We start from the raw sequence: 22,442 nt of genomic DNA on the forward strand, positions 1-22,442 counted from the left end.
TTCCCCTTGCAGCCCAGGACCCTGGCAGAGGGGCTTGGGAAGGCCCAGCATATCGTAATGATGTGAACAGATTAGAATCAGAATGTCTGATCTATTCCCCTTGTTTTACAGATGAGAAAACTGAGGCCCAGAGAGGTCAAGACCATTCAGCAAGCTAGGGTAGGAGCCAGAGCTCCCACCCAGGCCTCCTGGCTCCCAGTGCTATGTGCTCCTTCCACAACACCCAATATCAGCCAGTCAGTCAACAGGTATATGTTTAGTGCTACTCAGGTTCTGACCACTTAGAGTGGACTCAAGATAGAAAAGTCTGCTCTTACTCAAGGTAGCCTCAGTTACCTTCACCTGACTGCACCACAGCTCTCAGGAGCACTGGATGTGGAATGGGAGGGAAGGAACTCATGTTCATTAAGTCTCTAGTGTATCAGAAGCCTAATTCTAAGTTCTTTCCACATGGTCTTTCATTTAATCCCTACAACCACCTATTGTGAAAAGCTGAGGTTCCACGAGGTCAACTGATGGGCCAACGACACACAGCCGATACATGTTAGCCACTACCCACACCTACCTGGTCGGTCTGACTCCCAGAAGTGCATGGCCAAGCTTCTGGGAGATGAAATAACTTGCTCAGTTGTGACTTTACAGATGAGAAAGCTGATATTGTAGAATTGTATTGAACTACTGTGTCTAACATGGCTAGTGCAGAGTTTAGTAGAAGTATAGGTTCAATACATGTTTCTTAAAATTGGAAACTCTTATGTAGGCTGTCAATTGAGGATATATAAAGTCAGTTTAAGGCCTTCTTACCCATATCTTTCTACTGAAAGCCTAGTGCCAAATAGGGATGGGGACATCTCAGATGTTTCTTCCTTGCCCCACTGGCCTTTTTGGCTCTAGCCCCAAGCCTAAAACCTGGAGCAGGCCCATTGCCTTGTGGTTGACAGAGTAATGCCCTAAGTTTAGAATTCATAATCCATTCTGTCTTGGTCTCATTTGTGCAATTTAATCAAGACTTTAAATCAGTAAAGTCAGTCACGTCTTCTCTGGTTTTTGTCCCTTTTATGTGTTGAGGAAACTGGACAACAATTTCAGAGGTCCTTTTCTGCTTATTTTGAAAGAGTAAGTTAATGATGCTATGTGATGCTGAGGGAATCATCCTCCTTGGTTATCCAAATGTTAGTGGATGTTTTTCTAGGATTGGCAACTTGATGCAACCCTATTCTCTTCATCTAAAATTTGAGGGTTTTTCAAATACAGTCTAATGGTTTGGTGAACACTGCACCACCGTAGCCAGAAATGCCAGTGGTCTTCACTCAGGTTGCAGTGATCCTCACTGAGGTCGGGGCTTCAGATGTGTGTTTTTCACAAGTACAGTGTCATGTTTTAGAACCCCTACCCCAGCTCTCTGGCAGAGGATAGTCCAGATGAAATATGAGGAGCTGTAGAATTTATGATTTTACATTTTGGGAGCCCCTAAAAGAAGCCCTGGTGGCACAGTGGTTAAGGGCATGGCTGCTAACCAAAAGGTCAGCAGTTTGAACCCATCAGCCACTTCGCTGAAGAAAGATGCTGGCAGTCTGCTTCTGTAAAGGTTACAACTTTAGAAACCCTCTGGGCCAGTTTTACTCTGTACTATAGAGTCACTCTGAGTTGGAACAGACTTGATGGCAGTGGATTTGGTTTGGTTTATAGTGTCCTCTGAAATGAAGAGATATGCACTGTCTAGTTTCTTGGGTGTGGTAAATGAAGATGCGTTCTGGCGGCTGTTGCCTGTGAGCTCTTTGACTCCTGCAGCTTGGCATACCATCAGCAACACTATCCTCTTTTCATCACCCTGGAACAGAAGACTCAAACAAGGAGACAGCTATGGGTCAGGGAGGATATTAGGCTCTAGGGTGGGTGAAGGCTCTGCAGGGTTGTGGTGGATTAGATCTGACTATGATCAAGGATGGAACTGTACTCCATGTGGGTGTGGTAATGCCTGGGGGTAGGTTGTGATGTCTTGGGAACTGTGGTGCCAGCACCTTGGGCTGTTCCATTTTGGGCACTGATTTTCTCCTCTTCCTGTGGCTGCTTATTCAAGCATCTGCAGCCCTGCCAACTGCTGCATGTCATTCAGAGGCTGGAGGAGATGTTTGGTTCCAGAACTCCAGATTCCTATTCCTAGATACCAGCTGGGCCAAGGCAGTAGAAGAGTTTTCCCTGGATAGATTGTTTTTCTTTATTTCCATGCTCTTCACGTGGTCCCATTCCTCCTCTTCTCTCTGTCCTCCTGTAGCATCTATTCAGCTGCAGCACCAGGGATCAGAGGGGGCAAGCACACGTAAAACCTGTTTCATTTGTTCATGTGGCCTTGGAGAATTGCCAACTTTGTTTTTGCTCACTGCTCCTGTTGCCTCACTTTGGCTGTACTGTTTCTGTGAAGCTTTGGTTCAGATGAGTCCCAACTGAAAATAGCTGATTTAGGGGCCTCCAGACTAAGTGCACTGGGCAGAGCGAGTGGTATCTGGGATTGCATGGCCAAGAAAATGTCAACTAGTGGGAAAAGTGAACTAGTAGGTGTGGCATGTTGGGCAGGAAAGTGCTGGAAGCTGAAAGTTATTTAGCTGAATAGAGAAAGTATGGGAGCTGACCCAGGACTAGATCCTGATTATACAAGGTTATCTAACCCTGGATCACAACGGTCTAATCCCACTGAGCATGGGGTTGCCAAGAGCTGGGGGACTACTCAACAGCAGCTAACAATAGTCCAACCCTAAGACTGGAGGGATACCTGTTGGAAACAATGGTTTTGAGAGGATCTTTCAAGTTTAAACCTTGAGACATCCAAATATGTGTCACTGACACAGGTAGAACATCAAGTCCAGCCTCCCTACTGCAGACTGACATGTGATTTCCCTTTCTCCATTCCTTTCAGCTTTAACGTCTCCCAAACCGAACTTGATGGGTCTGCCCAGCACAACAGTTCCTTCCCCTGGCCTCCCCACATCTGGATTACCAAATAAACCGTCCTCGGCATCGCTGAGCTCCCCAACCCCAGCACAAGCCACAATGGCAATGAACCCTCAGCAACCCTCCCAACCCCTGCAGCCACAGGTGCAGCAGCAGCCACCACCACCACCGCCAGCAGCAGCCCAGCCGCCACCCGCACCACAGCTCCCGCTGCAGCAGCAGCAACGCAAGGACAAGGACAGTGAGAAAGTGAAGGAGAAAGAAAAGGCACACAAAGGGAAAGGGGAGCTCCTGCCTGTCCCCAAGAAGGAGAAAGGAGAGGGTCCCACAGCGGCGGCAGCCACGATTTCTGCCCCACTCCCCGCCATGGAGTATGCAGTGGATCCTGCACAGCTGCAGGCCCTGCAGGCAGCCTTGACTTCGGACCCCACAGCATTGCTCACGAGCCAGTTCCTTCCTTACTTTGTACCAGGCTTTTCTCCTTATTATGCTCCCCAGATCCCTGGCGCCCTGCAGAGTGGGTACCTGCAGCCTATGTATGGCATGGAAGGCCTGTTTCCCTACAGCCCTGCGCTGTCACAGGCCCTGATGGGGCTGTCCCCTGGCTCCCTACTGCAGCAGTACCAGCAATACCAGCAGAGTCTGCAGGAGGCCATCCAGCAGCAGCAGCAGCAGCAGCAGCGACAACTGCAGCAGCAGCAAAAAGTGCAGCAGCCCAAAGCAAGCCAAACACCAGTCCCCCAGGGGGCTGCTTCCCCAGACAAAGACCCTGCCAAAGAATCCCCCAAACCAGAAGAGCAGAAAAACGCACCCCGTGAGGTGTCCCCTCTCCTGCCGAAACCCCCCGAAGAGCCAGAAGCAGAAAGCAAAAGTGCGGACTCCCTCTACGACCCCTTCATTGTTCCAAAGGTGCAGTACAAGTTGGTCTGCCGTAAGTGCCAGGCAGGCTTCAGTGACGAGGAGGCGGCGAGGAGCCACCTGAAGTCCCTCTGCTTTTTCGGCCAGTCTGTGGTGAACCTGCAAGAGATGGTGCTTCATGTCCCCACCGGCGGCGGCGGCGGCAGCGGCAGCGGCAGCGGCGGCAACGGCAGCGGCGGCGGTAATGGTGGCGGCGGCTCGTACCACTGCCTGGCGTGCGAGAGCGCGCTCTGTGGGGAGGAAGCTCTGAGTCAACATCTCGAGTCGGCCTTGCACAAACACAGAACAATCACGAGAGCAGCAAGAAACGCCAAAGAGCACCCTAGTTTATTACCTCACTCTGCCTGCTTCCCCGATCCTAGCACCGCATCTACCTCGCAGTCTGCCGCTCACTCAAACGACAGCCCCCCTCCCCCGTCGGCCGCCGCCCCCCCCTCCGCTTCCCCCCACGCCTCCAGGAAGTCTTGGCCGCAAGTGGTCTCCCGGGCTTCGGCTGCGAAGCCCCCTTCTTTTCCTCCTCTCTCCTCATCTTCAACGGTTACCTCAAGTTCATGCAGCACCTCAGGGGTTCAGCCCTCGATGCCAACAGACGACTATTCGGAGGAGTCTGACACGGATCTCAGCCAAAAGTCCGACGGACCGGCGAGCCCGGTGGAGGGTCCCAAAGACCCCAGCTGCCCCAAGGACAGTGGTCTGACCAGTGTAGGAACGGACACCTTCAGATTGTAAGCTTTGAAGATGAACAATACAAATGAATTTAAATACAAAAATTAACCAATTTCAAAAATAGACTAACTGCAATTCCAAAGCTTCTAACCAAAAAAAAAAAAAAAAGGAAAAAAAGAAAAAGCGTGGGTTGTTTTCCCATATACCTATCTATGCCGGTGATCTTACATTTTCTTTTTTCTTTTATTAAAAAAAAAACCTAACCTTGTTACATTGTGTCCTTTTGAAGGTACTATATTGGTCTGGGAAACGGAAGTCCGCAGGGCCTCGCTAATGTCTTTGGAGCTTAAACCCCTTGTATATTTGCCCTTTTTCAATAAACGCCCCACGTTGATAGCACAGAGGAGCCCGGCATGCACTGTATGGGAAAGCAGTCCACCTGCTTCAGTTTTAACTTTTCTTGCTATCTTAGCATTCAGATACCAATGGCTTGCTAAAAGAAAAAAAAAGAAATGTAATGTCTTTTTATTCTCAGGTCAATTGCTCACACTTTGTTCTGTTTTTAGAATCATTGTTTTATATATATTACTTTTAAAATTGTTCTTTTTTTTTTTTTTTGGGTTCCAGAAAAGATTTTTTGTTTTGTTAATTTAAACGGGCAGAAAGTATTCGAGAAAAACAATGTGAACTGCTTTAGCTTTCTGGGGATTTTAAGGATAGCTTTTCTGCTGAAGCCAATTTCAAGGGGAAAATTTAAGCACTCCCACTTTCAGAAAAAAAAAAAAAAACCACATACACAAAGAGTGTTGAGGACTTGTAGCTTAAAAAAAAATTTTAAAAACTGACTTTCTGTATTTATGATAGATATGACCATTTTTGGTGTTGAGTAGATTGTTGCATTGGAAATGAACTGAAGCAGTATGGTAGATTTTAAAGGAAAAAAAAAAAAAACCTTTTGTGTACATTTAGCTTTTTGTATGGTCCAGCTGACAGCTCCTCATTTGATGTTGTCTTGTTCATTCCTAGCAGTTAGATTGCAATCTGTTGATTCACCTAAACTTTTCTCCCCTTTGTCCCTTAACTCCACTTTCTCTTTCTTCCTTCCACCTCCCATCCTATAATCTCCCACTTAAGGTAGTTGCCTTCATTTCTTAGAGGGTAGCTGCAAATTATTTTATAAAACTAAAGAAAGAATTTCAAAGGGTTTTAGGGGTCACTAGGATCCTCACAGAATATTTTTGGTTGGGGAGTTGAAACTTTTTAAAAGCATATAATTCTAGTTACCTATGTCTGTTAGCCTTGTGCATTTATTTTTTATTTCTTTCCTTTGTCTTTTCCCCCTTCTTTTTGATACATGCTTCAAATATTCTTTTCCTGAACTAAAGCATTTGTTTCTGTTTGTGTAATTGGACTGTGTGCTTTTTTTTTTCCTAAAAAAGTTTTTGGTCAGGGGTTATGGATTTTGGTTTTGTTTTTCCTCTCTCAGAAAAAGAAATTTCATGCTTTAAATAAAATCCAAAGACACACCCTTTCACTGTTGATGCAGGGGAAGGGTTCTTGTTACTTGAGAATTTTTGATTTAAACAAACAAGACTTAGTTTAATAAAAGAAAGAGTAAAACAAAAGATTCCCAGGTTGTTTATGTGCTTCTTCTGCAAGAAGAGAGGCAACTATTAATGACAATTCCATATACCAAAAGACACATTTTTTACTTCAAAGTTTTGTCCTTGTGTTAGGCAGTCTGAGCGGTGAGTGATCCCGAGCGCAGCCAACAAAGCAGCAGATAGCATTGTACAGAAAGCAAAAAAGGAACCGTATCTGAGGCACTTGCTTTTATGTTAATATTCATATTCCTGTAACACAACACACATCCTTCCTCATCTTAAAAATGGTCTGAACTTTGAAAGGAAAACTTTGTGCTGCTAAAATGTAGATTTTGGAGACAAATAGATGCTTTGCTGTTTCACTTTCAAAGCCAAACATCAACAGAAACAATCTTCCCTTGCCCCAAAAGTGTGAAATCCTTCCCCCTCTTCACTCTCTTCCTTATGTTTCAAAAGGGAACTTTGAAGACTGTGAATGCAGGTTCCATTTGGTCACCTTTCGGGCTTCTTTCCCCAGTGTTGAAGCCACTCATCGACTTTGCAAAAAGACTGGAGCATTCCAAGATCTGAAAATGGATTTTCTTTTTTAGCCGGGACTGTTTTATTTTTATGAATTTGTTTTTAGTTTAGTGGAAAAGTAGATCCTGAACTGTTGTACATATTTCTAACTAGGCTGATGCACAGTGCAAATTCCTTTTTTAATTTTTTTAAGTAGAAATACTACAGAGTACCATCTGACTATTCTTACCAGTATCCAGTTGTAGCATAAGGTGTCAAAAACAAGTACACAAAACGTTTGCTGTTTTAACAAGCTATTTTCTTTTAACAAGAATTCTTGTATTTCTCCCTGTGTTTGAGATGAACATTTTTAAATTTTAAAGTTGTACAGTTTTTTTCCATTATTTTATCTTGTTTTAACTCTATGAAAATATATATATATTTTTTGCCATTTACCTGTTGTATGTTACTCTGTGTCTGTATCATATAGAAAAAATTGTTTTTGTTTTTGGTTCTCTATGTGATATCAATTAACAGTTTAACACTAGCTTTACCTATCAAATTCTACTAGGTCTTTTCTGAAATCTTTGTTTTTAAAAATGGTATTGCTTGGTAATAGTGCAATCTCTATCCCTTCCTGCCTCTCTCCGCCTCCCCCCTCCCCCCCCCCCCCCCCCGCCCCGGCCTTTAAGTTCATTTCCTTGTAATTTTGCCCATCCCTACCCGGTGGTTTTCTTTTTTTGAGCTACTATGCCATCTTCCCTCTGTGAGGCAGAGTGACTGTCGGTGTTTTGTTATGCCATGCCTTGACAACCTGTGGGTGTGTTTGGCAACAGCAAGGTGGTTGGGTAGATTGGCTAAGCACGTTTCCACCCACCAGTGTTCCTCAGAAGGGTTGTGTGATTGTTTCAACCTGGAGTGGGTTGCACACTTAATGCTTTCCTCTATAACGGAACTGCCCACATATATGTTCATTCAAAAAAGAAAAATATTTCTCAGCATTTAACCCAGAAGTAGCAAAGCAGTCAGTGATGGTGAATATTAGAGGTCAAACACGAGCTCTTTAGATGTTTGTGGGCTGATATCCACTGTGGCTATGATCAGTTATTTAAAAAGCATGAAATTCACTATAATGCTCAACTGTTTATTTAGATTGATCTCACTCGGGGAAATTACTCCTGTCTGCTGCATAGTAGGTAGCTGAGTAGGATATCTCAACCCACTTTTAAAGTAGTTCTTCACTTCCATTTTTTTTTTTTTTTTTTAATACTCCATAGTGTGGGTTGGTGCTGGACACCATTCAGTCATAGCACCAAATGAACCCCTAGAATGGGAGTTACTTCACCCATCCTTCGTTGATCTTTCCAAAAAGGAAAAAAAAAAAAAAAGTTTAATACATCTAGAAAGTTTTCATTTTGTTAAATTAAAAGCTATTTAAAGACATGAATGTGGCCAAAGTTTTACACAATTGAAAATAAAGTAAAACAGACGGCATGTGTTTAAACCTGAGTTTATCAGGCATGGCAGGAAGATGCAGGAGAGAGGCCGTTACCTAAGCCAGTGCACTTGATGTTCATGGACATATATTTTTTTTTTAAATAATAAATTAAATTAAAACATTTTAAATAGAAACATAAATTGAGTTGGTTGTTGGCGCTGAGATACTGCCCACTGTGAAACAAAGCTTTGACTAGTTTTTTTGTTTGTTTACTTTGGGGGGAGGGGGCAAGTTGGGTAGGAAAGAAAGCGTAAATGAACGTGACCCTGAGGTGAAGAGGTATATGAACAGCCTTTGCAATGTAAAAAAAAAAGAAAAAAAAAAAATAGAGCAAGTGAAACCAAAAATGATGTTCTTGGTGTTTTTCTATAATGTAGTCTTGTTAGCTTTTTTGTTACTGTAACAATGCTGATCTCGAACTGTACCAAAATACATGGAGACTAACAAACAGAACCACATGGAACTTTCAAACTGAAAAAAAAAAAAAAATTTGTCACAAAAACTTTGTTGTCATAGTTAAGTTGATTGTAGATGGTAATTGAATATACTCCTTTGAAAATATTTCATCAAGTATGTTTCCTGCTCATTGTGATACATTAAAAAAAATATGAGCAAAAGCTCTTGTCTGTTACCAAATTTTTTTTTGTGTGTGTAGACAGAGTCATAAAAAGTTTGATGACTGACAGTGTAAATTTGAACAGTATTTTTAGGTTGGGTGTGCAGGGAGTACTTAGTCCAAAGTACACAAGCATGTGCACAAGCTCTTTGCTATTTCTAAGTACCCTTGTATTTTCCATCCCTTGCACTCATAAAAAACACAGAAGTGTTGGCCATGATGCTCGCCAGCCTATTGGGAGGAATAAGCCTGACCACTTGGAGAATACCTGACCCCCAGAGAGCCCTAATAGCACCTACATTTTTAATTCAAACGTTTATGTGAGAATTCCAGACACGACACAACCAGGAACAAAGGAAGTTTTACTGATGGTCAGGAGAGAGAAAAGTTCAATTTTTCCAAAATGGGAACCAAATCTAGTGTTTCAGATAGGATATGAAAGGTAAAGTTGAATTAAACAGATGATTGACTACGTTTACCTTTCCTAGCAAAGGACTTGTCGAAACCTCTATTAGAGCCAAAGTTGAGATAGGAACACTGCAAAACAGTAGCAGCAGACTATTTCTGCATACAAGAGACTATTCAATCCTCATATCAAATCCTCTTAGAGCAGAAAATGCCTGAAATTCAATAATAAGGAGTATATCCAAGAGCAGGCCCAATGGCCTTCCATTCATCTCTAATTTATAGCCACGGCTAATAAATAATTTACAAAACTCTAGTAGCTGGACTAGGACAGCATTGCAAGGCTACTGTGTCCTTACATGGTCTGAGGCACCTGCCCTTAGTCAACGGGGATCTTTTCTTCCTCAGGAATTGAGCCAGGAAGCCGCCTTCAATTGGCTCAGCCAGCCATCGTCAACCAAGTCTTTTTCTTAGTAACTGCAGTGGGATATTCAATGGGTAGCAGTGAGTCTATTAACTCAAAATTTCCAAAACGTCTACAATTGGCACAGGCATTTCAGATGCAGTAACTAGTGCTCAGAAAAGCTTGACTAAGGCAGCAGAGTTTGTATGTTGTATGAGAACCAGTGCCTCCTGGTAACCCAGCCAGTGTGCCATCCTCTGTGCCAAACAAATAGTGTCACTGCCCCTAGTGAAACCCTGAACTTCCCCCAGGCATTGTACTTTTCTTTTGGGTGTCCCTACAGAAGCAGATGGCTTATATCTCAGTGTGTTTTCTTAGCATACAGCTATGTCACTGATCTCTATTCCAACCCATTGAAAAGGTATAGTATAATAACTGTTCAGACCTTAAAGCCATGTCTGCCTTTCTAAGCTATAATTATTTTAGGATCTGGCAGGATCACACTGAAATATTTTAAATGGAACTAGCTTTGCAGAGAGGTTTTGCTGCCTCAGCTCTTTGACGATGGTGAGCACAATTCAAATTCTCCTACAGATAATTTTTTAACAAGAAAAGACAAAACCTTAGTGATCATTGAGGCCTTTGTATCAGAGAATCTCTAAGTACCTAAATTACATTGAGAGGGTTGGGTAAGAGACCTGAAGCTCTATCTGTTACTGGAAAGGCTCCCCCTCCACCCCCGGCTCCCCCCCCCCACCTCCCCTTCCCCCTCCAAGGGAAAAGAAGTCTTTCAATCTGGCTTCAATATCATGCTGATACGGATATTAATCTCCTTGGAATTAACAGTTTTTCCCCTCTGGAAAATGTGAAAAGACAACATCTTAAAACAGCTTATATGTGTTAGGTAGCTGTTTCTAATTTTGCTTTAAAGAAATGTCTGTAGTGCCTAGCCCCTGTTATAGATTAGTGACCTTCCAAATCTCTTTTTTAACAAGTTTAGAAGTTAGAACAGCACAAGCAGTTTAAGAGTCAGTTTGAAGGATGTACTGCTGCTGTAGCTCTGCAGCCTTAATTACAGCAGGACAGGTGTGCTCCCTCAGCCTCCGCTTTACTGCATGGCAGTGGACCAGCCAAGGCTCTGGCAGAACTTGCAAAGAAAGCAGAGGTGGCTTTCCATTATTCTTTACTTCATGGTGAACGTGGGCTTAGCCTACCCACCTACCTTTTTTCTTTCTCCCACCCTCCCTTCCTCCTTCCCTCCCTCCCTTAGTCAGTTAGCTTGAGTTTTTCTGAATCCTTCTTCTTAGATTTCTAAATTAAAGACACAAGAATCCATTGGTGGTCCTGTATGACTGCTTTCTTTTTATCCTACGTAGGACAGACAGACTAAAAGCCTATTTAATCCAACTTCTGAATCCCTTCTTAACACAAAAATGAAAACTTTCAGATAACTGTCTTACTCTTGGGTCAAGATCCCTTAGCCTTGGAAAAGAGCACTGACGAGCAAGTGAGAAAGGCATCAGTGGTTACTCTGTACCTCTGTTATGTCTAAAGCTTCTTTTTGACAATTGCTATTGCTTGTCTTCTTACTTTCAATATACTGCTTTTCCCTATGCCTCTTTACACATTGCTGCTGCCTTTAGGCCCCCTCTATAACACCTGTTTGCATGGCACATGACATACAAACATTGTAAAAATTATATACTTCTTTCTTGTTCCTCAAAATGACCTATAAGAGAGGCAGGTCAAGTAACATTTATCCTGTTTTCAGGATAGTGAAGTAATGAGAGGAGAAGGCACTAACCGTATGTTTAGACTTTATACAGTGCTCCCCCTCAACAATATATCCTGAGAGACGCTATAAAGAAGGGATTAAGAGTGTGGGCTCAGGAGACAGACTGGATTCAAATTTTGACTATACCACTGTGACCTTGGTTGACTTACTTATTCCCACTGTAAAATGGGAATAATAGTGCCTGCTTCATAGGGTTGGTTGGAAGATTAAATAAGTTAATACATGTAAAATACTTAGAACTATTGGTACACACTGAGTGTTAAATATCTGCTGTTATTGTTAGTATTAACCTCTCCCTTTGCTGTAGGCCCCTTGAAACTACAGCTTTTTAACTCCTGCTTTAATTTCATAGAGGGTTTGAGGACTGCAGTTGTATGTCTCATTAAGTCTTGCCATAAATGTATTTCTGATGCTTCCCTATCTGTACATATCTCAGAGGTTGCAGAGATCCTTTAGGGGGATTCTGCTCATGAGTTGAGTAGTATAAGAGTTTGGTTTGCAGTGTTTCAACGCTCAACCCCTAGTGATGAATTTGGTCATGAGGAAAGGGTTTTAGTTTGCTTTTGTTTCCAAGAATAGGCATATTCCTGCTTCACCCTGCCTTGAAGGGTGAGCAACTAAAATATCTGGTGCTACAGAATAGAGGGACTAGAATAAATAGTGACAGCTTGCCCACTGCCTCTGCCTGTTTCGAGATGGTATACATATACAGGTGGAGAGAGCTGTAGCATCTAAAATGAGACTGTGAGAGTGAATTAATTACAGGTGAAACAAAAAGAATATGCACATATGAAAGCATCCAGAGGATCTCCCCACCCCTAAACACAAGAAGAGTTCTTAAAAATACTGTTACTCTAGAAAGCTGGAAAATAAACATTTGGAAAAGACATGGGAAAGAGTGGGTAAGAACTAAATCAGCATGAAGAAAAGGTTACATTAGCGCTTCTATTATAGCCTCTGCTTATAAGAACTCAATGATACTGGCTTTAGGAAGCTATGACCCAATCTGTGAACTTTGTCCATTTTCAGTCAGAAATAAGATGGTCTTGAAAATAAGGTTGCTGACATTGGTATCAGAAGACTTGTAAAGACTAGGTAGGATGACTGGTGGGTGATTTTTTCTTTTCTGTGAAGGTGGTGGTGTTTGGTGCTGCAGAGTCAGTTCTGACTCACAGCGACCCTATGTACCACAGTAAGAAACACTGCCCTGTCCTGAGCCACCCTGACAATCGTTATGCTTGAGCCCACTGTTGCAGCCGCTGTGTCAATCCATCTCATTTAGAGTCTTCCTCTTTTCCACTGACCCTGTACTTTACCAGGCATGATGTCCTTCTGTGAAGGTAGCAATTCATAAATGTAGCTTTGTCATACTGCCTGTACATACGTCATCATACAGTGTCTGTTTGATTTCTTTGTTACATGATTCTAAGTTCAATACTAAATAGTTATCAAAGCCTGATTTGGATTCAACTGAATGTTTTTCTTTCAACACTGTAAAGATGTTGCTCTACTGTCTTTCGTGTGCATTGTTTCCAGTAAGAAATCTGTTATTTTTGTTCATTTATATGTAACCTGACTTTTTTTTTTTTTTTTTTTACTCTTGTTGCTTTTAAGATTTTTCTCTGTATCACAAACAGTGATCACAGTGCAATTTTATTATAATGTGCCTTGGTGTAGCTTTATTCATGTTTCTTGTGTTTGGGGTCTATTGAGTTTCTTGCATTGGTAGGGAATTCATTTACATCAAAATTGAAAAAATTTCAGTCATAATTTCTTCAAATATATTTTCTGTCTTCTCCCGTCCCCCAAACTAAACAAACCAAACCTGTTGCTGTTGAGTTGATTCCAATACATATGGATATTATGCCATTTGAAGTTGACCCGCAGCTCACTGATGCTGTTTTGTTGTTTTTAATTCTTTTTTCTCTATGCTTCATCTTAGATAATTTTCAGTGCTATATCTTCAGGTCCACTAATCTTCTAATCTTCCATTATTCCCATCAAGTGTATTTTTTCATCTTAGGCATTATAGTTTTTGTCTCAGTCCTGGGTCAGTTTCAGTTGATTGGTTATTCTCATTACGGGTTGTGTTTTCCTGACTCTTTGCATACCTGTCAATCTTTAACTGTACACCAAGCATTGTGAATTTTACCTTCTTGAATGCTGGATATTTTTGTATTCCTATAAATTTCATCAAGTTTTGTTCTGGGATATACTTAAGTTACTTAGAAACAGTTTGATCCTTTCAAGTCTTGCTTTTAAGTTTTGTTAGGCAGGACTAGAGCAGTACACCCACTCCTCACGTATCAACATGTTAGGTCCCAAAGACAAGGTTGCTATGTGAAAATCAGTGCTATGCAAAAATGGAGGATTTTTTTTTTTCTGTTTTCAGATCCATTTGTCCATATTTTTTTTATTTAGAAAATATGACCATAGAAATAATAACAGCTAAGATTTACTGATGTGCTCATTACTGTGACAAGTCCACTTGTGATTATTTCTCTTTGGAGAAGGACGTTTGGAGGAGACAAAGCTGGATAAAGCTGGGCTGTGTGACTGGAGGACCCACTGCTTAACCACTTCACTTTCCTCCTGTGCTGGGTCAGAGCTTCCCTCACACAGCTACCTCTAGGGCTCCATTCCCACCCCTGTAAGCCCTGTGTTCATGATCTGGGAACCTGCTCTGCCCTTCAGGCCTGGTGAGTCATTGAGGCTCGGGGCTTCTGCTAGGGCACTGGGAACCTGGCCGTGTACCCAACTGCAACAAGGCAGAGGCTTCAGGCCCAGTTTGGCACACTTTGGGATGTCACTAAACTTGCACACATTTCTTCCAAACACCCTCTCTGATGCTTCTTTCTTTCCTCCCTTCCCACCCCACAGCAATTTTGAGCTGCAGGGCCTCAGGCCAGATAGAAGCCGGGAACCCAGAACAGGCACCCGCTGCCTCAGTGCTGCCTGTGCATCTGCCCAGAAGCTGTGGCCAAGGAAGAGACCAGCCCTACACAGCAGCTGGACATGGCGCCCTCACTAGCAGGAGGGAGTGGAGGGTGCGGGGCAGCGCGGCCCAGCTTCCCTGAGGCTGCCTGGAGACTCCTCAAGGGAGAGGATGCTCCACAGCCATTGCTGCCATGCCTGCCGGCTCATTAATAACACAGAATAGTCAAGATTTTTTGCTACTGCCATAAATGTGAAATGTCAGATAACAAGACAGCTGATAAGTAAAGAGTACGTGATTTCATCTAGGGCTAGGTATGCCCCGCTACTGAAGAAAGACCTTTCTTAGAACTCTACTCAAATGTCCCACAAACTGTTTCCCATCCTGTATGAATGTCAGGTACTGTTCTCTTTCAAACTTTTGGATGGTTAATACAATGGCCTCAAGTAGTATCCTTACATGCATGCACATGAATCCTTGTGGGGGAACCTGTGAAGACCTCCAGAGTTCTAACAACCTTGTCACCTTGCCATAATTGCCGTAATGCCACATAGAGTAGGAAAATCATTTCTTGGTTTTTACAATTATAATCTAGATCTGTGGAAGCAGAGGCATGACTGATCCTTCCCACTTAACTATAAATGTTATCACTATTCATAAAATTATCTAAGCCAGTTTAAAAAATTCATTTCATTTCAGTGTCTTCCTTCAGAAAGAGTATTTTTAGGTTAACTAAATGTGGATCAAGAAATTTGAGGATGATTTAAATGTGTGGCTCTCAGGGTAGATGAGTTCACTGTACTGAGTAATCAGCCCCCAACACAACATTTTGCTATACTCAAATCATAATTTTTGTTGCATATTTGTTTACTTTGGGAAAAATTAATTCCTATTCTTACAGAAGACCTGGTGGCACAGCAGTTAAATTCCTTGACTGCAAATCCAAAGGTCAGGGATTGGAAATCACTCTGATGGAGAAAGATGTGGCAGTCTGCTCCTGTAAAGATTTACAGCCTTGGAAACGCTACGGAGTCACTATGAGTTGGAATAGACTTGACGGCTGTGGGTTTGGTTTGGTTTTTATTTTTATTGTGCTTTAGGTGAGAGTTTACAAATGAAGTCAGTCTCTCATACAAAAAGTTATACACACCTTTCTATGTACTCCTAGCTGCTGTCCTCCTAATGAGACAGTACATTCATTACTCTCTACCCTGTATTCCCCGTGTCCATTCAACCAGCTCCTGTGCCCCTCTTCCTTCTGATCTTGCAACCAGACAGAAGTTGCGTACATAGTCTCAAGTGTCTACTTGAGCCAAGAAGCTCACGCCTCACCAGTATCATTGTCTATCTTATAGTCCAGTCCAATCCCTGTCTGTAGAGTTGGCTTCAGGAATGGTTCCAATCTTGGGCTAACAAAAGGTTCGAGGACCATGACTGTCAGGGTCCCTCCAGTCTCAGTCAGAACATTAAGCCTGGTCTTTTTACAAGAATTTGAGATCTGCATCCCACTATTCTCCTGGTCCAACAGGGATTCTCTGTTGTGTTGCCTGTCACAGCAGTGATCGGTGGTCGTAGACAGGCACCATCTAGTTCTTCTGGCCTCAGGCTGATGTAGTCTCTGGTTTATGTGGCTCTTTCTATCTCTTGGGCTCATCTTTACCATATGTCTTTGGTGTTCTTCATTCTCCTTTGCTTCAGGTGGTTGAGACCAATTGATGCATCTTAGATGGCCGCTTGCTAGCATTTAAGACCCCAGACGCCTCTCACCCAAGTGGAATGCAGAACATTTTCTTAATACATTTTATTATGCCAATTGACCTAGATGTCCCCTGAAACCATGGTCCCCAGACCCCTGTCCCTGCTACTCTGGACTTTGAAGTGTTTGGTTGTATTCAGGAAACTTATTTGCTTTTGGTTAAGTCCAGTTGTACTGATACCCTGTGTTGTGTGTTGCCCTTCCATTCACCTAAAATAATTATTGTCTATTTTATCTAGTTAGTGAATGTCCCTCTCCCTCCCTCCCCACCCTCATAACCATCAAAGAATATTTTTTTATGTTTAAACTTTATCTAGAGTTCTTATAATAGTAGTCTCATACAATATTTGTCCTTTTACAACTAATTTCACTCAGCATAATGTCTTCTAGATTCCTCCATGTTATGAAATGTTTCAAAGATTCATCATTGTTCTTAATCATGTATTATTCCATTGTGTGAATATACAATAATTTATCCATTCATCTGTTAATGGACACCTTGGTTGCTTCCATCTTTTTGTGATTATAAACAGTGCTACAATGAACTTGGGTATGCATATATCTGTTCGTGTGAAGGCTCTTATTTCTTTAGGGTATATTCCAAGGAGTGGAACTGCTGGATCGTATGGTAGTTCTATTTCTAGTTTTTTAAGGAAGCACCAAATCGATTTCCAAAGTGGTTGTACCATTTTACATTCCTACCAGTAGTGCATAAGTGTTCCAGTCTCTCCACAACTCTCCAATATTTACTATTTTGTGTTTTTTGGATTAATGCCAGCCTTGTTGGGGTGAGATGGAATCTCATTGTGGTTCTGATTTCCATTTCTCTAATGGCTAATGACCATGAGCATTTCCTCATATATTTGTTAGCTGCCTGAATGTCTTCCTTGGTAAAGTGCCTGTTCATATCCTTTGCCCATTTTTTAATTGAGTTATTTGTCTTTTTTTTTTTTTTTTTTTTGCAATTCCATGTAGATTTTACGGATCAGATGTTGATCAGAAATATCATAGCTAAAAACTTTTTCCAGTTTGTAGGAAAACTTTTTTCCAGTTTGTAGGTAATCTTTATACTCTTTTGATGAAGTCTTTGGATTAGCATAGGAGTTTGACTTTTAGGACCTCTCAGTTATCTAATTTCTCTTCTGGTGCTTGTACATTGTTAGTAATGTTTTGTATACTGTTTATGCCATGTAATAGGGCTCCTAGCATTGTCCTTATTTTTTCTTCCATGATATTTATCGTTTTAGATTTTATATTTAGGTCTCTGATCCATTTTGAGTTAGTTTTGTGTGTGGTGTGAGGTATCAGTTTTGTTTCATTTTTTTTGGAGATGGATATCCAGTTATGCCAGCACCATTTGTTAAAGAAACTGTTTTTTCTCCATTTAACTGACTTTGGGCCTTTGTCAAATATCAGCTGCTCATATGTGGATGGATTTATGTCTGGAATCTCTATTCTGTTCCATTGGACTATGTATCTGTTGTAGTACCAGCACCACGCTGTTTTGACTACTGTGGCAGTATAATAGATTTAACTTTGAAGTCTGTTTTGTCAGAAATTAGTATTGCCACTCCTGCTTTTTTTGATTGTTGTTTGCTTGACATATTTTTTTCCATCCTTTGAGTTTTAGTCTGTTTATGTCTTTAAGTCTAAGGTGTGTGTCTCTTGTAGGCAGCACATAGATGGATCATGTTTTTTTAATCCACTCTGCCACTCTCTATCTCTTTATTGGTGCATTAAGTCCATTTACATTCAGTGTGATTATGGGTAGGTATGAGTTTAGTGCTGTCATTTCGATGTCTTTTTATGTGGTGTTGACGGTCTCCTTTTTCCCTTTAATTGTTGGTGCTGAGTAGTTTTTCTTTGTAAATTGTGTGTTCTTTTTCATTGTTGTTGATTTTGTTTTTGCTGAGTCTTTATGTTTTTCTTATATTTTATTTTGATGTGTAGGATCATTAGTCTCCTTTGTAGTAACTTGTATCTCCCTATATCACTTTGATTTCCTCTCCACATGATAGATCTATGACTACTTTATTTTAAAAAAAAAAAACTTTATTTAGTCCCTCTTTATTGACATAATGTTGTCATCTTTTACAAAATGACATTGCTGTTTCCCTGTTTTGAGCATTTTTTTTACCTTGATTTATTTTTGTGACTTCCCTTTCTGGGTTGATATCTGGTTGCTCTTTCCTGTGTTCTAGTGTTGGGCTGATATCTGATATTATTGATTTTCTAACCAGAGAATTCCCTTTAATATTTCTTGTAGTTTTGGTTTGTTTTTTTGCAAATTCCCTAAACTTCTGTTTATCTGGAAATATCCTAATATCACCTTCATATTTGAGAGACAGTTTTGCTGGCTATGTGATTCTTGGCTGGCAATTTTTTTTCCTTCAGTGCTTTATATATGTCATCCATTGCCTTCTTGCCTGCATGGTTTCTGCCGAGTAATCCCACCTTATTCTTATTGACTGTCCTTTGTAGGTGACTTTTCGTTTATCCCTAGCCACTCTTAAAACTTTCTCTTTACCTTTGATTTTGGCAAGTTTGATTATATGTCTTGGTGACTTTCTGTTGGGATCTATCTTGTATAGGGTTCAATGTGCATCTTGGATAGATACCTTCTCATCTTTCACGATGTCAGGGATGTTTTCTGCCTACAGTTCTTCCACAATTCTCTCTGTATTTTGTTTTCCCTCCCTGTTCTGGAACTCCAATCACTCGTAGGTTATTTCTCGTGATAGAGTCCCACATGATTCTTAAGGTTTCTTTATTTTTTTTAATTCTTTTATCTGTTTTTTTCTTCAAATATATTGTTGCCAAGTGTTTTATCTTCAATCTTGCTAATTCTGACTTCCATTTCCTCAGTTCTGCTCAGCTGACTTTCAATTTAGTTGTCTAATTCTGAAATTTTATTGTTAATCTTCTGAATTTCTGATTGCTGTCTCTCTATGGATTCTTGCAGCCTATTAAATTTTTCATTATGTTTCCTCGACTGCTTTATTTGTATGCTCCTTGGCTTGTTCTGTGTTTTGCCTGATCTCCTGAAAAGTTCTGTATATTAATCTTCTGTATTCTACATCTGATAATTCCAGAAATACATCTTCACCCAGAAGATTCCCTGACACTTTGTTTTGGGAGTTCATGGAACCGACCATGGTCTGCTTCTTTATGTAATTTGATATCAACTGTTGTCTTCAAGCCATCTATAAGTTATTTTATTAATTTATTTTATGTTTGCTCACTGTGTCCTAGGTTCTTGCTTTGTTTTGTTTTGATATACCCAAATAGGCTAATAGAGTGAGCTAACTTGATTTCTGGAGCCTTTGAAGCACTAATGTCCCGTCACCAGATGGCTAGAGCTGTTATCAGGTGTATGAGCCAGCCCTGCTGCAGTCGCGCCAGAGGGTCAGGGCTGCACCACTTCGTTTGCCTTCTCTCACTGAAATAGCCATGTCCTGTATGGTACTGCCAGCCTCACCATGGCTGCGCCTACAGATCAGGGCTGAGGTGCTCCCACCGAGTAAGGTCCAGCAACTCCTTGATGCTTCTGTGCCATCTCTCCCTCTCCCTATCATTCAGTCCATTTTGTTAACTTTGCATTTGATGTCAAGGGTTCCTAGCTTGTCATATATATAATCAATTCACTTCTTTTTTGGGGTCTTTGTTGTAAGAGGGACCACCAGAAGTGTTTGACTACTCTGCCATGTTGGCCCCACCTGATTTTTATTCTTATATTGGGCACATAATACATCCATAATAAGTAAAATGTCTAAAGTATTTACTCATTACCTGCTTTCAAAACTTTTTATATTTGTTCCAGGGTAAATCGCCCACTATACTAACCTACAGATATTCTGCTCCACTAAAACCAGCCCTAACTTCCAAACATACCCTATATGTTTCCCCCACCTTTAAAGGCTTAACTAATGTCATTTATTCCATGATATCTCATCACATTTGTCCACTCCCTTTTCTGACCCCTTATGAACCTCACACAATGTCTTGTTTTGCAATGATTCATGTACATATCTTATCCTCAGCCTGCTCTCAAGCATTTTGTCATACATTTAATGTTTCAGTCACTGAGAAAATTAAAGGTTTTTTTGTCCATACAATCTCATACCAATAAAAATATTTCACCATTTCATGTACAAATACAATAGAAAGCAATTGAGTACACATAAGAGATAGAGACTAGTTCCATTTAAGGAGTCTGACCTATAGTGCATCCCTTTTGTCCTTAAAATGTTTCGATATCAAAGAGCTATATACATAAAAACCACCCTGTTCCCTAAGAAAAGCAGCATGTCCAGAAGGTTTCATGGGTATCTTCTACCAAGCCATTAAGGCCACTGTAAGGGCAATTGTAAAACCACTGAAGAGGGTGGTGGGTGAGTGAGTAAACAAAGATATGTGGACAAATGACATCCATTTCAAGTTGAACCTGAAAATTAAAATTCCAAAGCACATGAAAAATTTTACCAAGACAACCAACAACTTAATAATCAGGAGATGGAGCTACTTAAAATCTAATGGCTTATAATCCATTAAAAATTATTAATTATGAAACAAAAGCAAGCATGACCAAAGAATCAAATTAAAAATTCTAGATACGAAAAATAGTCATTAAATTCATTAATCTGTGATATTTACAGAGATCATGTGTAGCCATTTTCTGGAATGGAAAAACACTTCATCAGATTGACAGTACACGATATACCAAGAAGGATAAATAAAAATAATTTCACATTGAAACAAACCCTAGTGAAATTATAGATAATCTGTAAACTATTCTCTCTCATGTGGTTTTTAAGACTTTCTCTTTACACATCATACTTGGCAAAAATAAAGAAATTAGACTGATGTCAGACTTTTTATCAGAAAGAACAGATGCAGGAAACAATGGATTAATACCCACAAAGTACTGACAAAAAATAGCTAACAATATAGGACTCTCTACTCAGCTAAAAGTATTGTTCAAGAGTGAGGATAAAGATTCTGGGAAAACTGTGGCAATGGCTTACTTTTTTAATCTCCCATAATCCCCCTACTCCATAAAAACGGACAGAATGACTAGAATAACAAAACTCAAATCCACAAATAAGATCTACAAAAGAAACTAGATGATATCTTCACAAACCAAAAATATAAGCAGATGGGGACGAACCACCACAGCTAAGAGACCTGAATAGTATCAGCATAAGTCTAACAAGCAAAGATGTGAGATAAGTTTGAGAACAGAGGAACCCCAAAATAGCCAACAACACATGGGGTTGCAATGAGTCAGAACTGACTGGACGGCAACTAACAACAACTCATGAGAACAATAGCTGAAATTGGGAGTTTTTGCATGCGCCAACTGTGGAAGTAGGGAGCCTGGGGAGCAAGGTAAGGGGTATGGTAAGATCTGAGAGGGCTGGAATTATCAAAATTGAAGTTCCCTTTTAGGGAACAGAATTCCAATTGAGTAAGATAGGGACAAGAAGACAAAGGAGAAAGTCCAGGTAAAAGTGAGGAAGGGGAACAGAATAAAGAGATCTCGAAGTATGAAGCCATATTTTTGAATACTTCATGAAAACAATAAAAGAAGGATCACTAGAGCCATGAAACTAAAAAGTACTATTCCAGTTCACCTCTTCCTCATAAAAAAAGATAAACAAAAAGGACCGTGGTTGAATCCCATAGTTATTACAAAGAAAACAGTAAGGCACAGAATGACACTCCTATAGACGATAAAAGAAAAGCCATGCCTATAAAAGAGATGAAAGTTTTAGCCTATTATTTCAAAATAAGCCAAAAAAAAAAAAATTTCTAAATATAGAAGATATAAAAGAAAAACTCAGAATTAGGATAAAAACTCTGGAAAAAATTAGAAATAAAAGAAAAAAATTCATTATCAAATTAAAGAGAAGAGTGAATAAACAGAACATATAATACTTCAATAATACTTCAAGAACTATGGGAAGTGGAAAACAAATTTTAAGAATCCTAAGGAAATGGAGATTTTTTTTTTTCTGCCTTCAATTAGGATGTAGAAAGCTACAAAGACTCACTTCCACCCTAAAAATGAAAAACAAAACAAAAAAGGATAATCTATAAAATGATAACTTACTGTGAGAGCTAAGTAAGGCTGGCAAAAATGGAGTAACCTCAGCTGCAAAGAGGAACAAGCCATTCTCAAGTCAAGAAGGGATTTACAACTGCCTTACCTTTGGCAGAGCAAAGAAGGAAGAGGTGACCACCAGACAAGCCTGTAAAACGAAATAAGCTGCAAATTTAACAAAATATGAACAGCCAAGTGAGGGCTAATGTAACAATTTGGAATACCCAGACACAAGGGTAGTTTGACATTCATTTGGAACGCTTTTTCCAACAACTCTTTGGTGAAGGTCTGTTGGA

At 40.6% G+C, this 22,442-nt stretch overlaps 1 protein-coding gene across 9 annotated transcripts in view; it reads left to right on the plus strand.

Moving 5' to 3' along the window:
- Nucleotides 1–7,090, plus strand: part of ZFHX3 (zinc finger homeobox 3) — a 701,029-nt gene extending 693,939 nt beyond the window's left edge. For all 9 annotated transcript variants that reach the window (XM_049864644.1, XM_049864650.1, XM_049864646.1 and 6 more), the window contains one exon: nt 2,915–7,090. In XM_049864644.1, the coding sequence (XP_049720601.1) occupies nt 2,915–4,596 (1,682 nt within the window). In that variant the 3' untranslated portion in view covers nt 4,597–7,090. The remainder of the gene's footprint in view (nt 1–2,914) is intronic.
- The last annotated feature ends 15,352 nt before the right edge of the window (nt 7,091–22,442 follow it).

The sequence above is a fragment of the Elephas maximus genome, chromosome 21 (assembly GCF_024166365.1).
Source record: "Elephas maximus indicus isolate mEleMax1 chromosome 21, mEleMax1 primary haplotype, whole genome shotgun sequence".
Classification (NCBI taxonomy): domain Eukaryota; kingdom Metazoa; phylum Chordata; class Mammalia; order Proboscidea; family Elephantidae; genus Elephas; species Elephas maximus.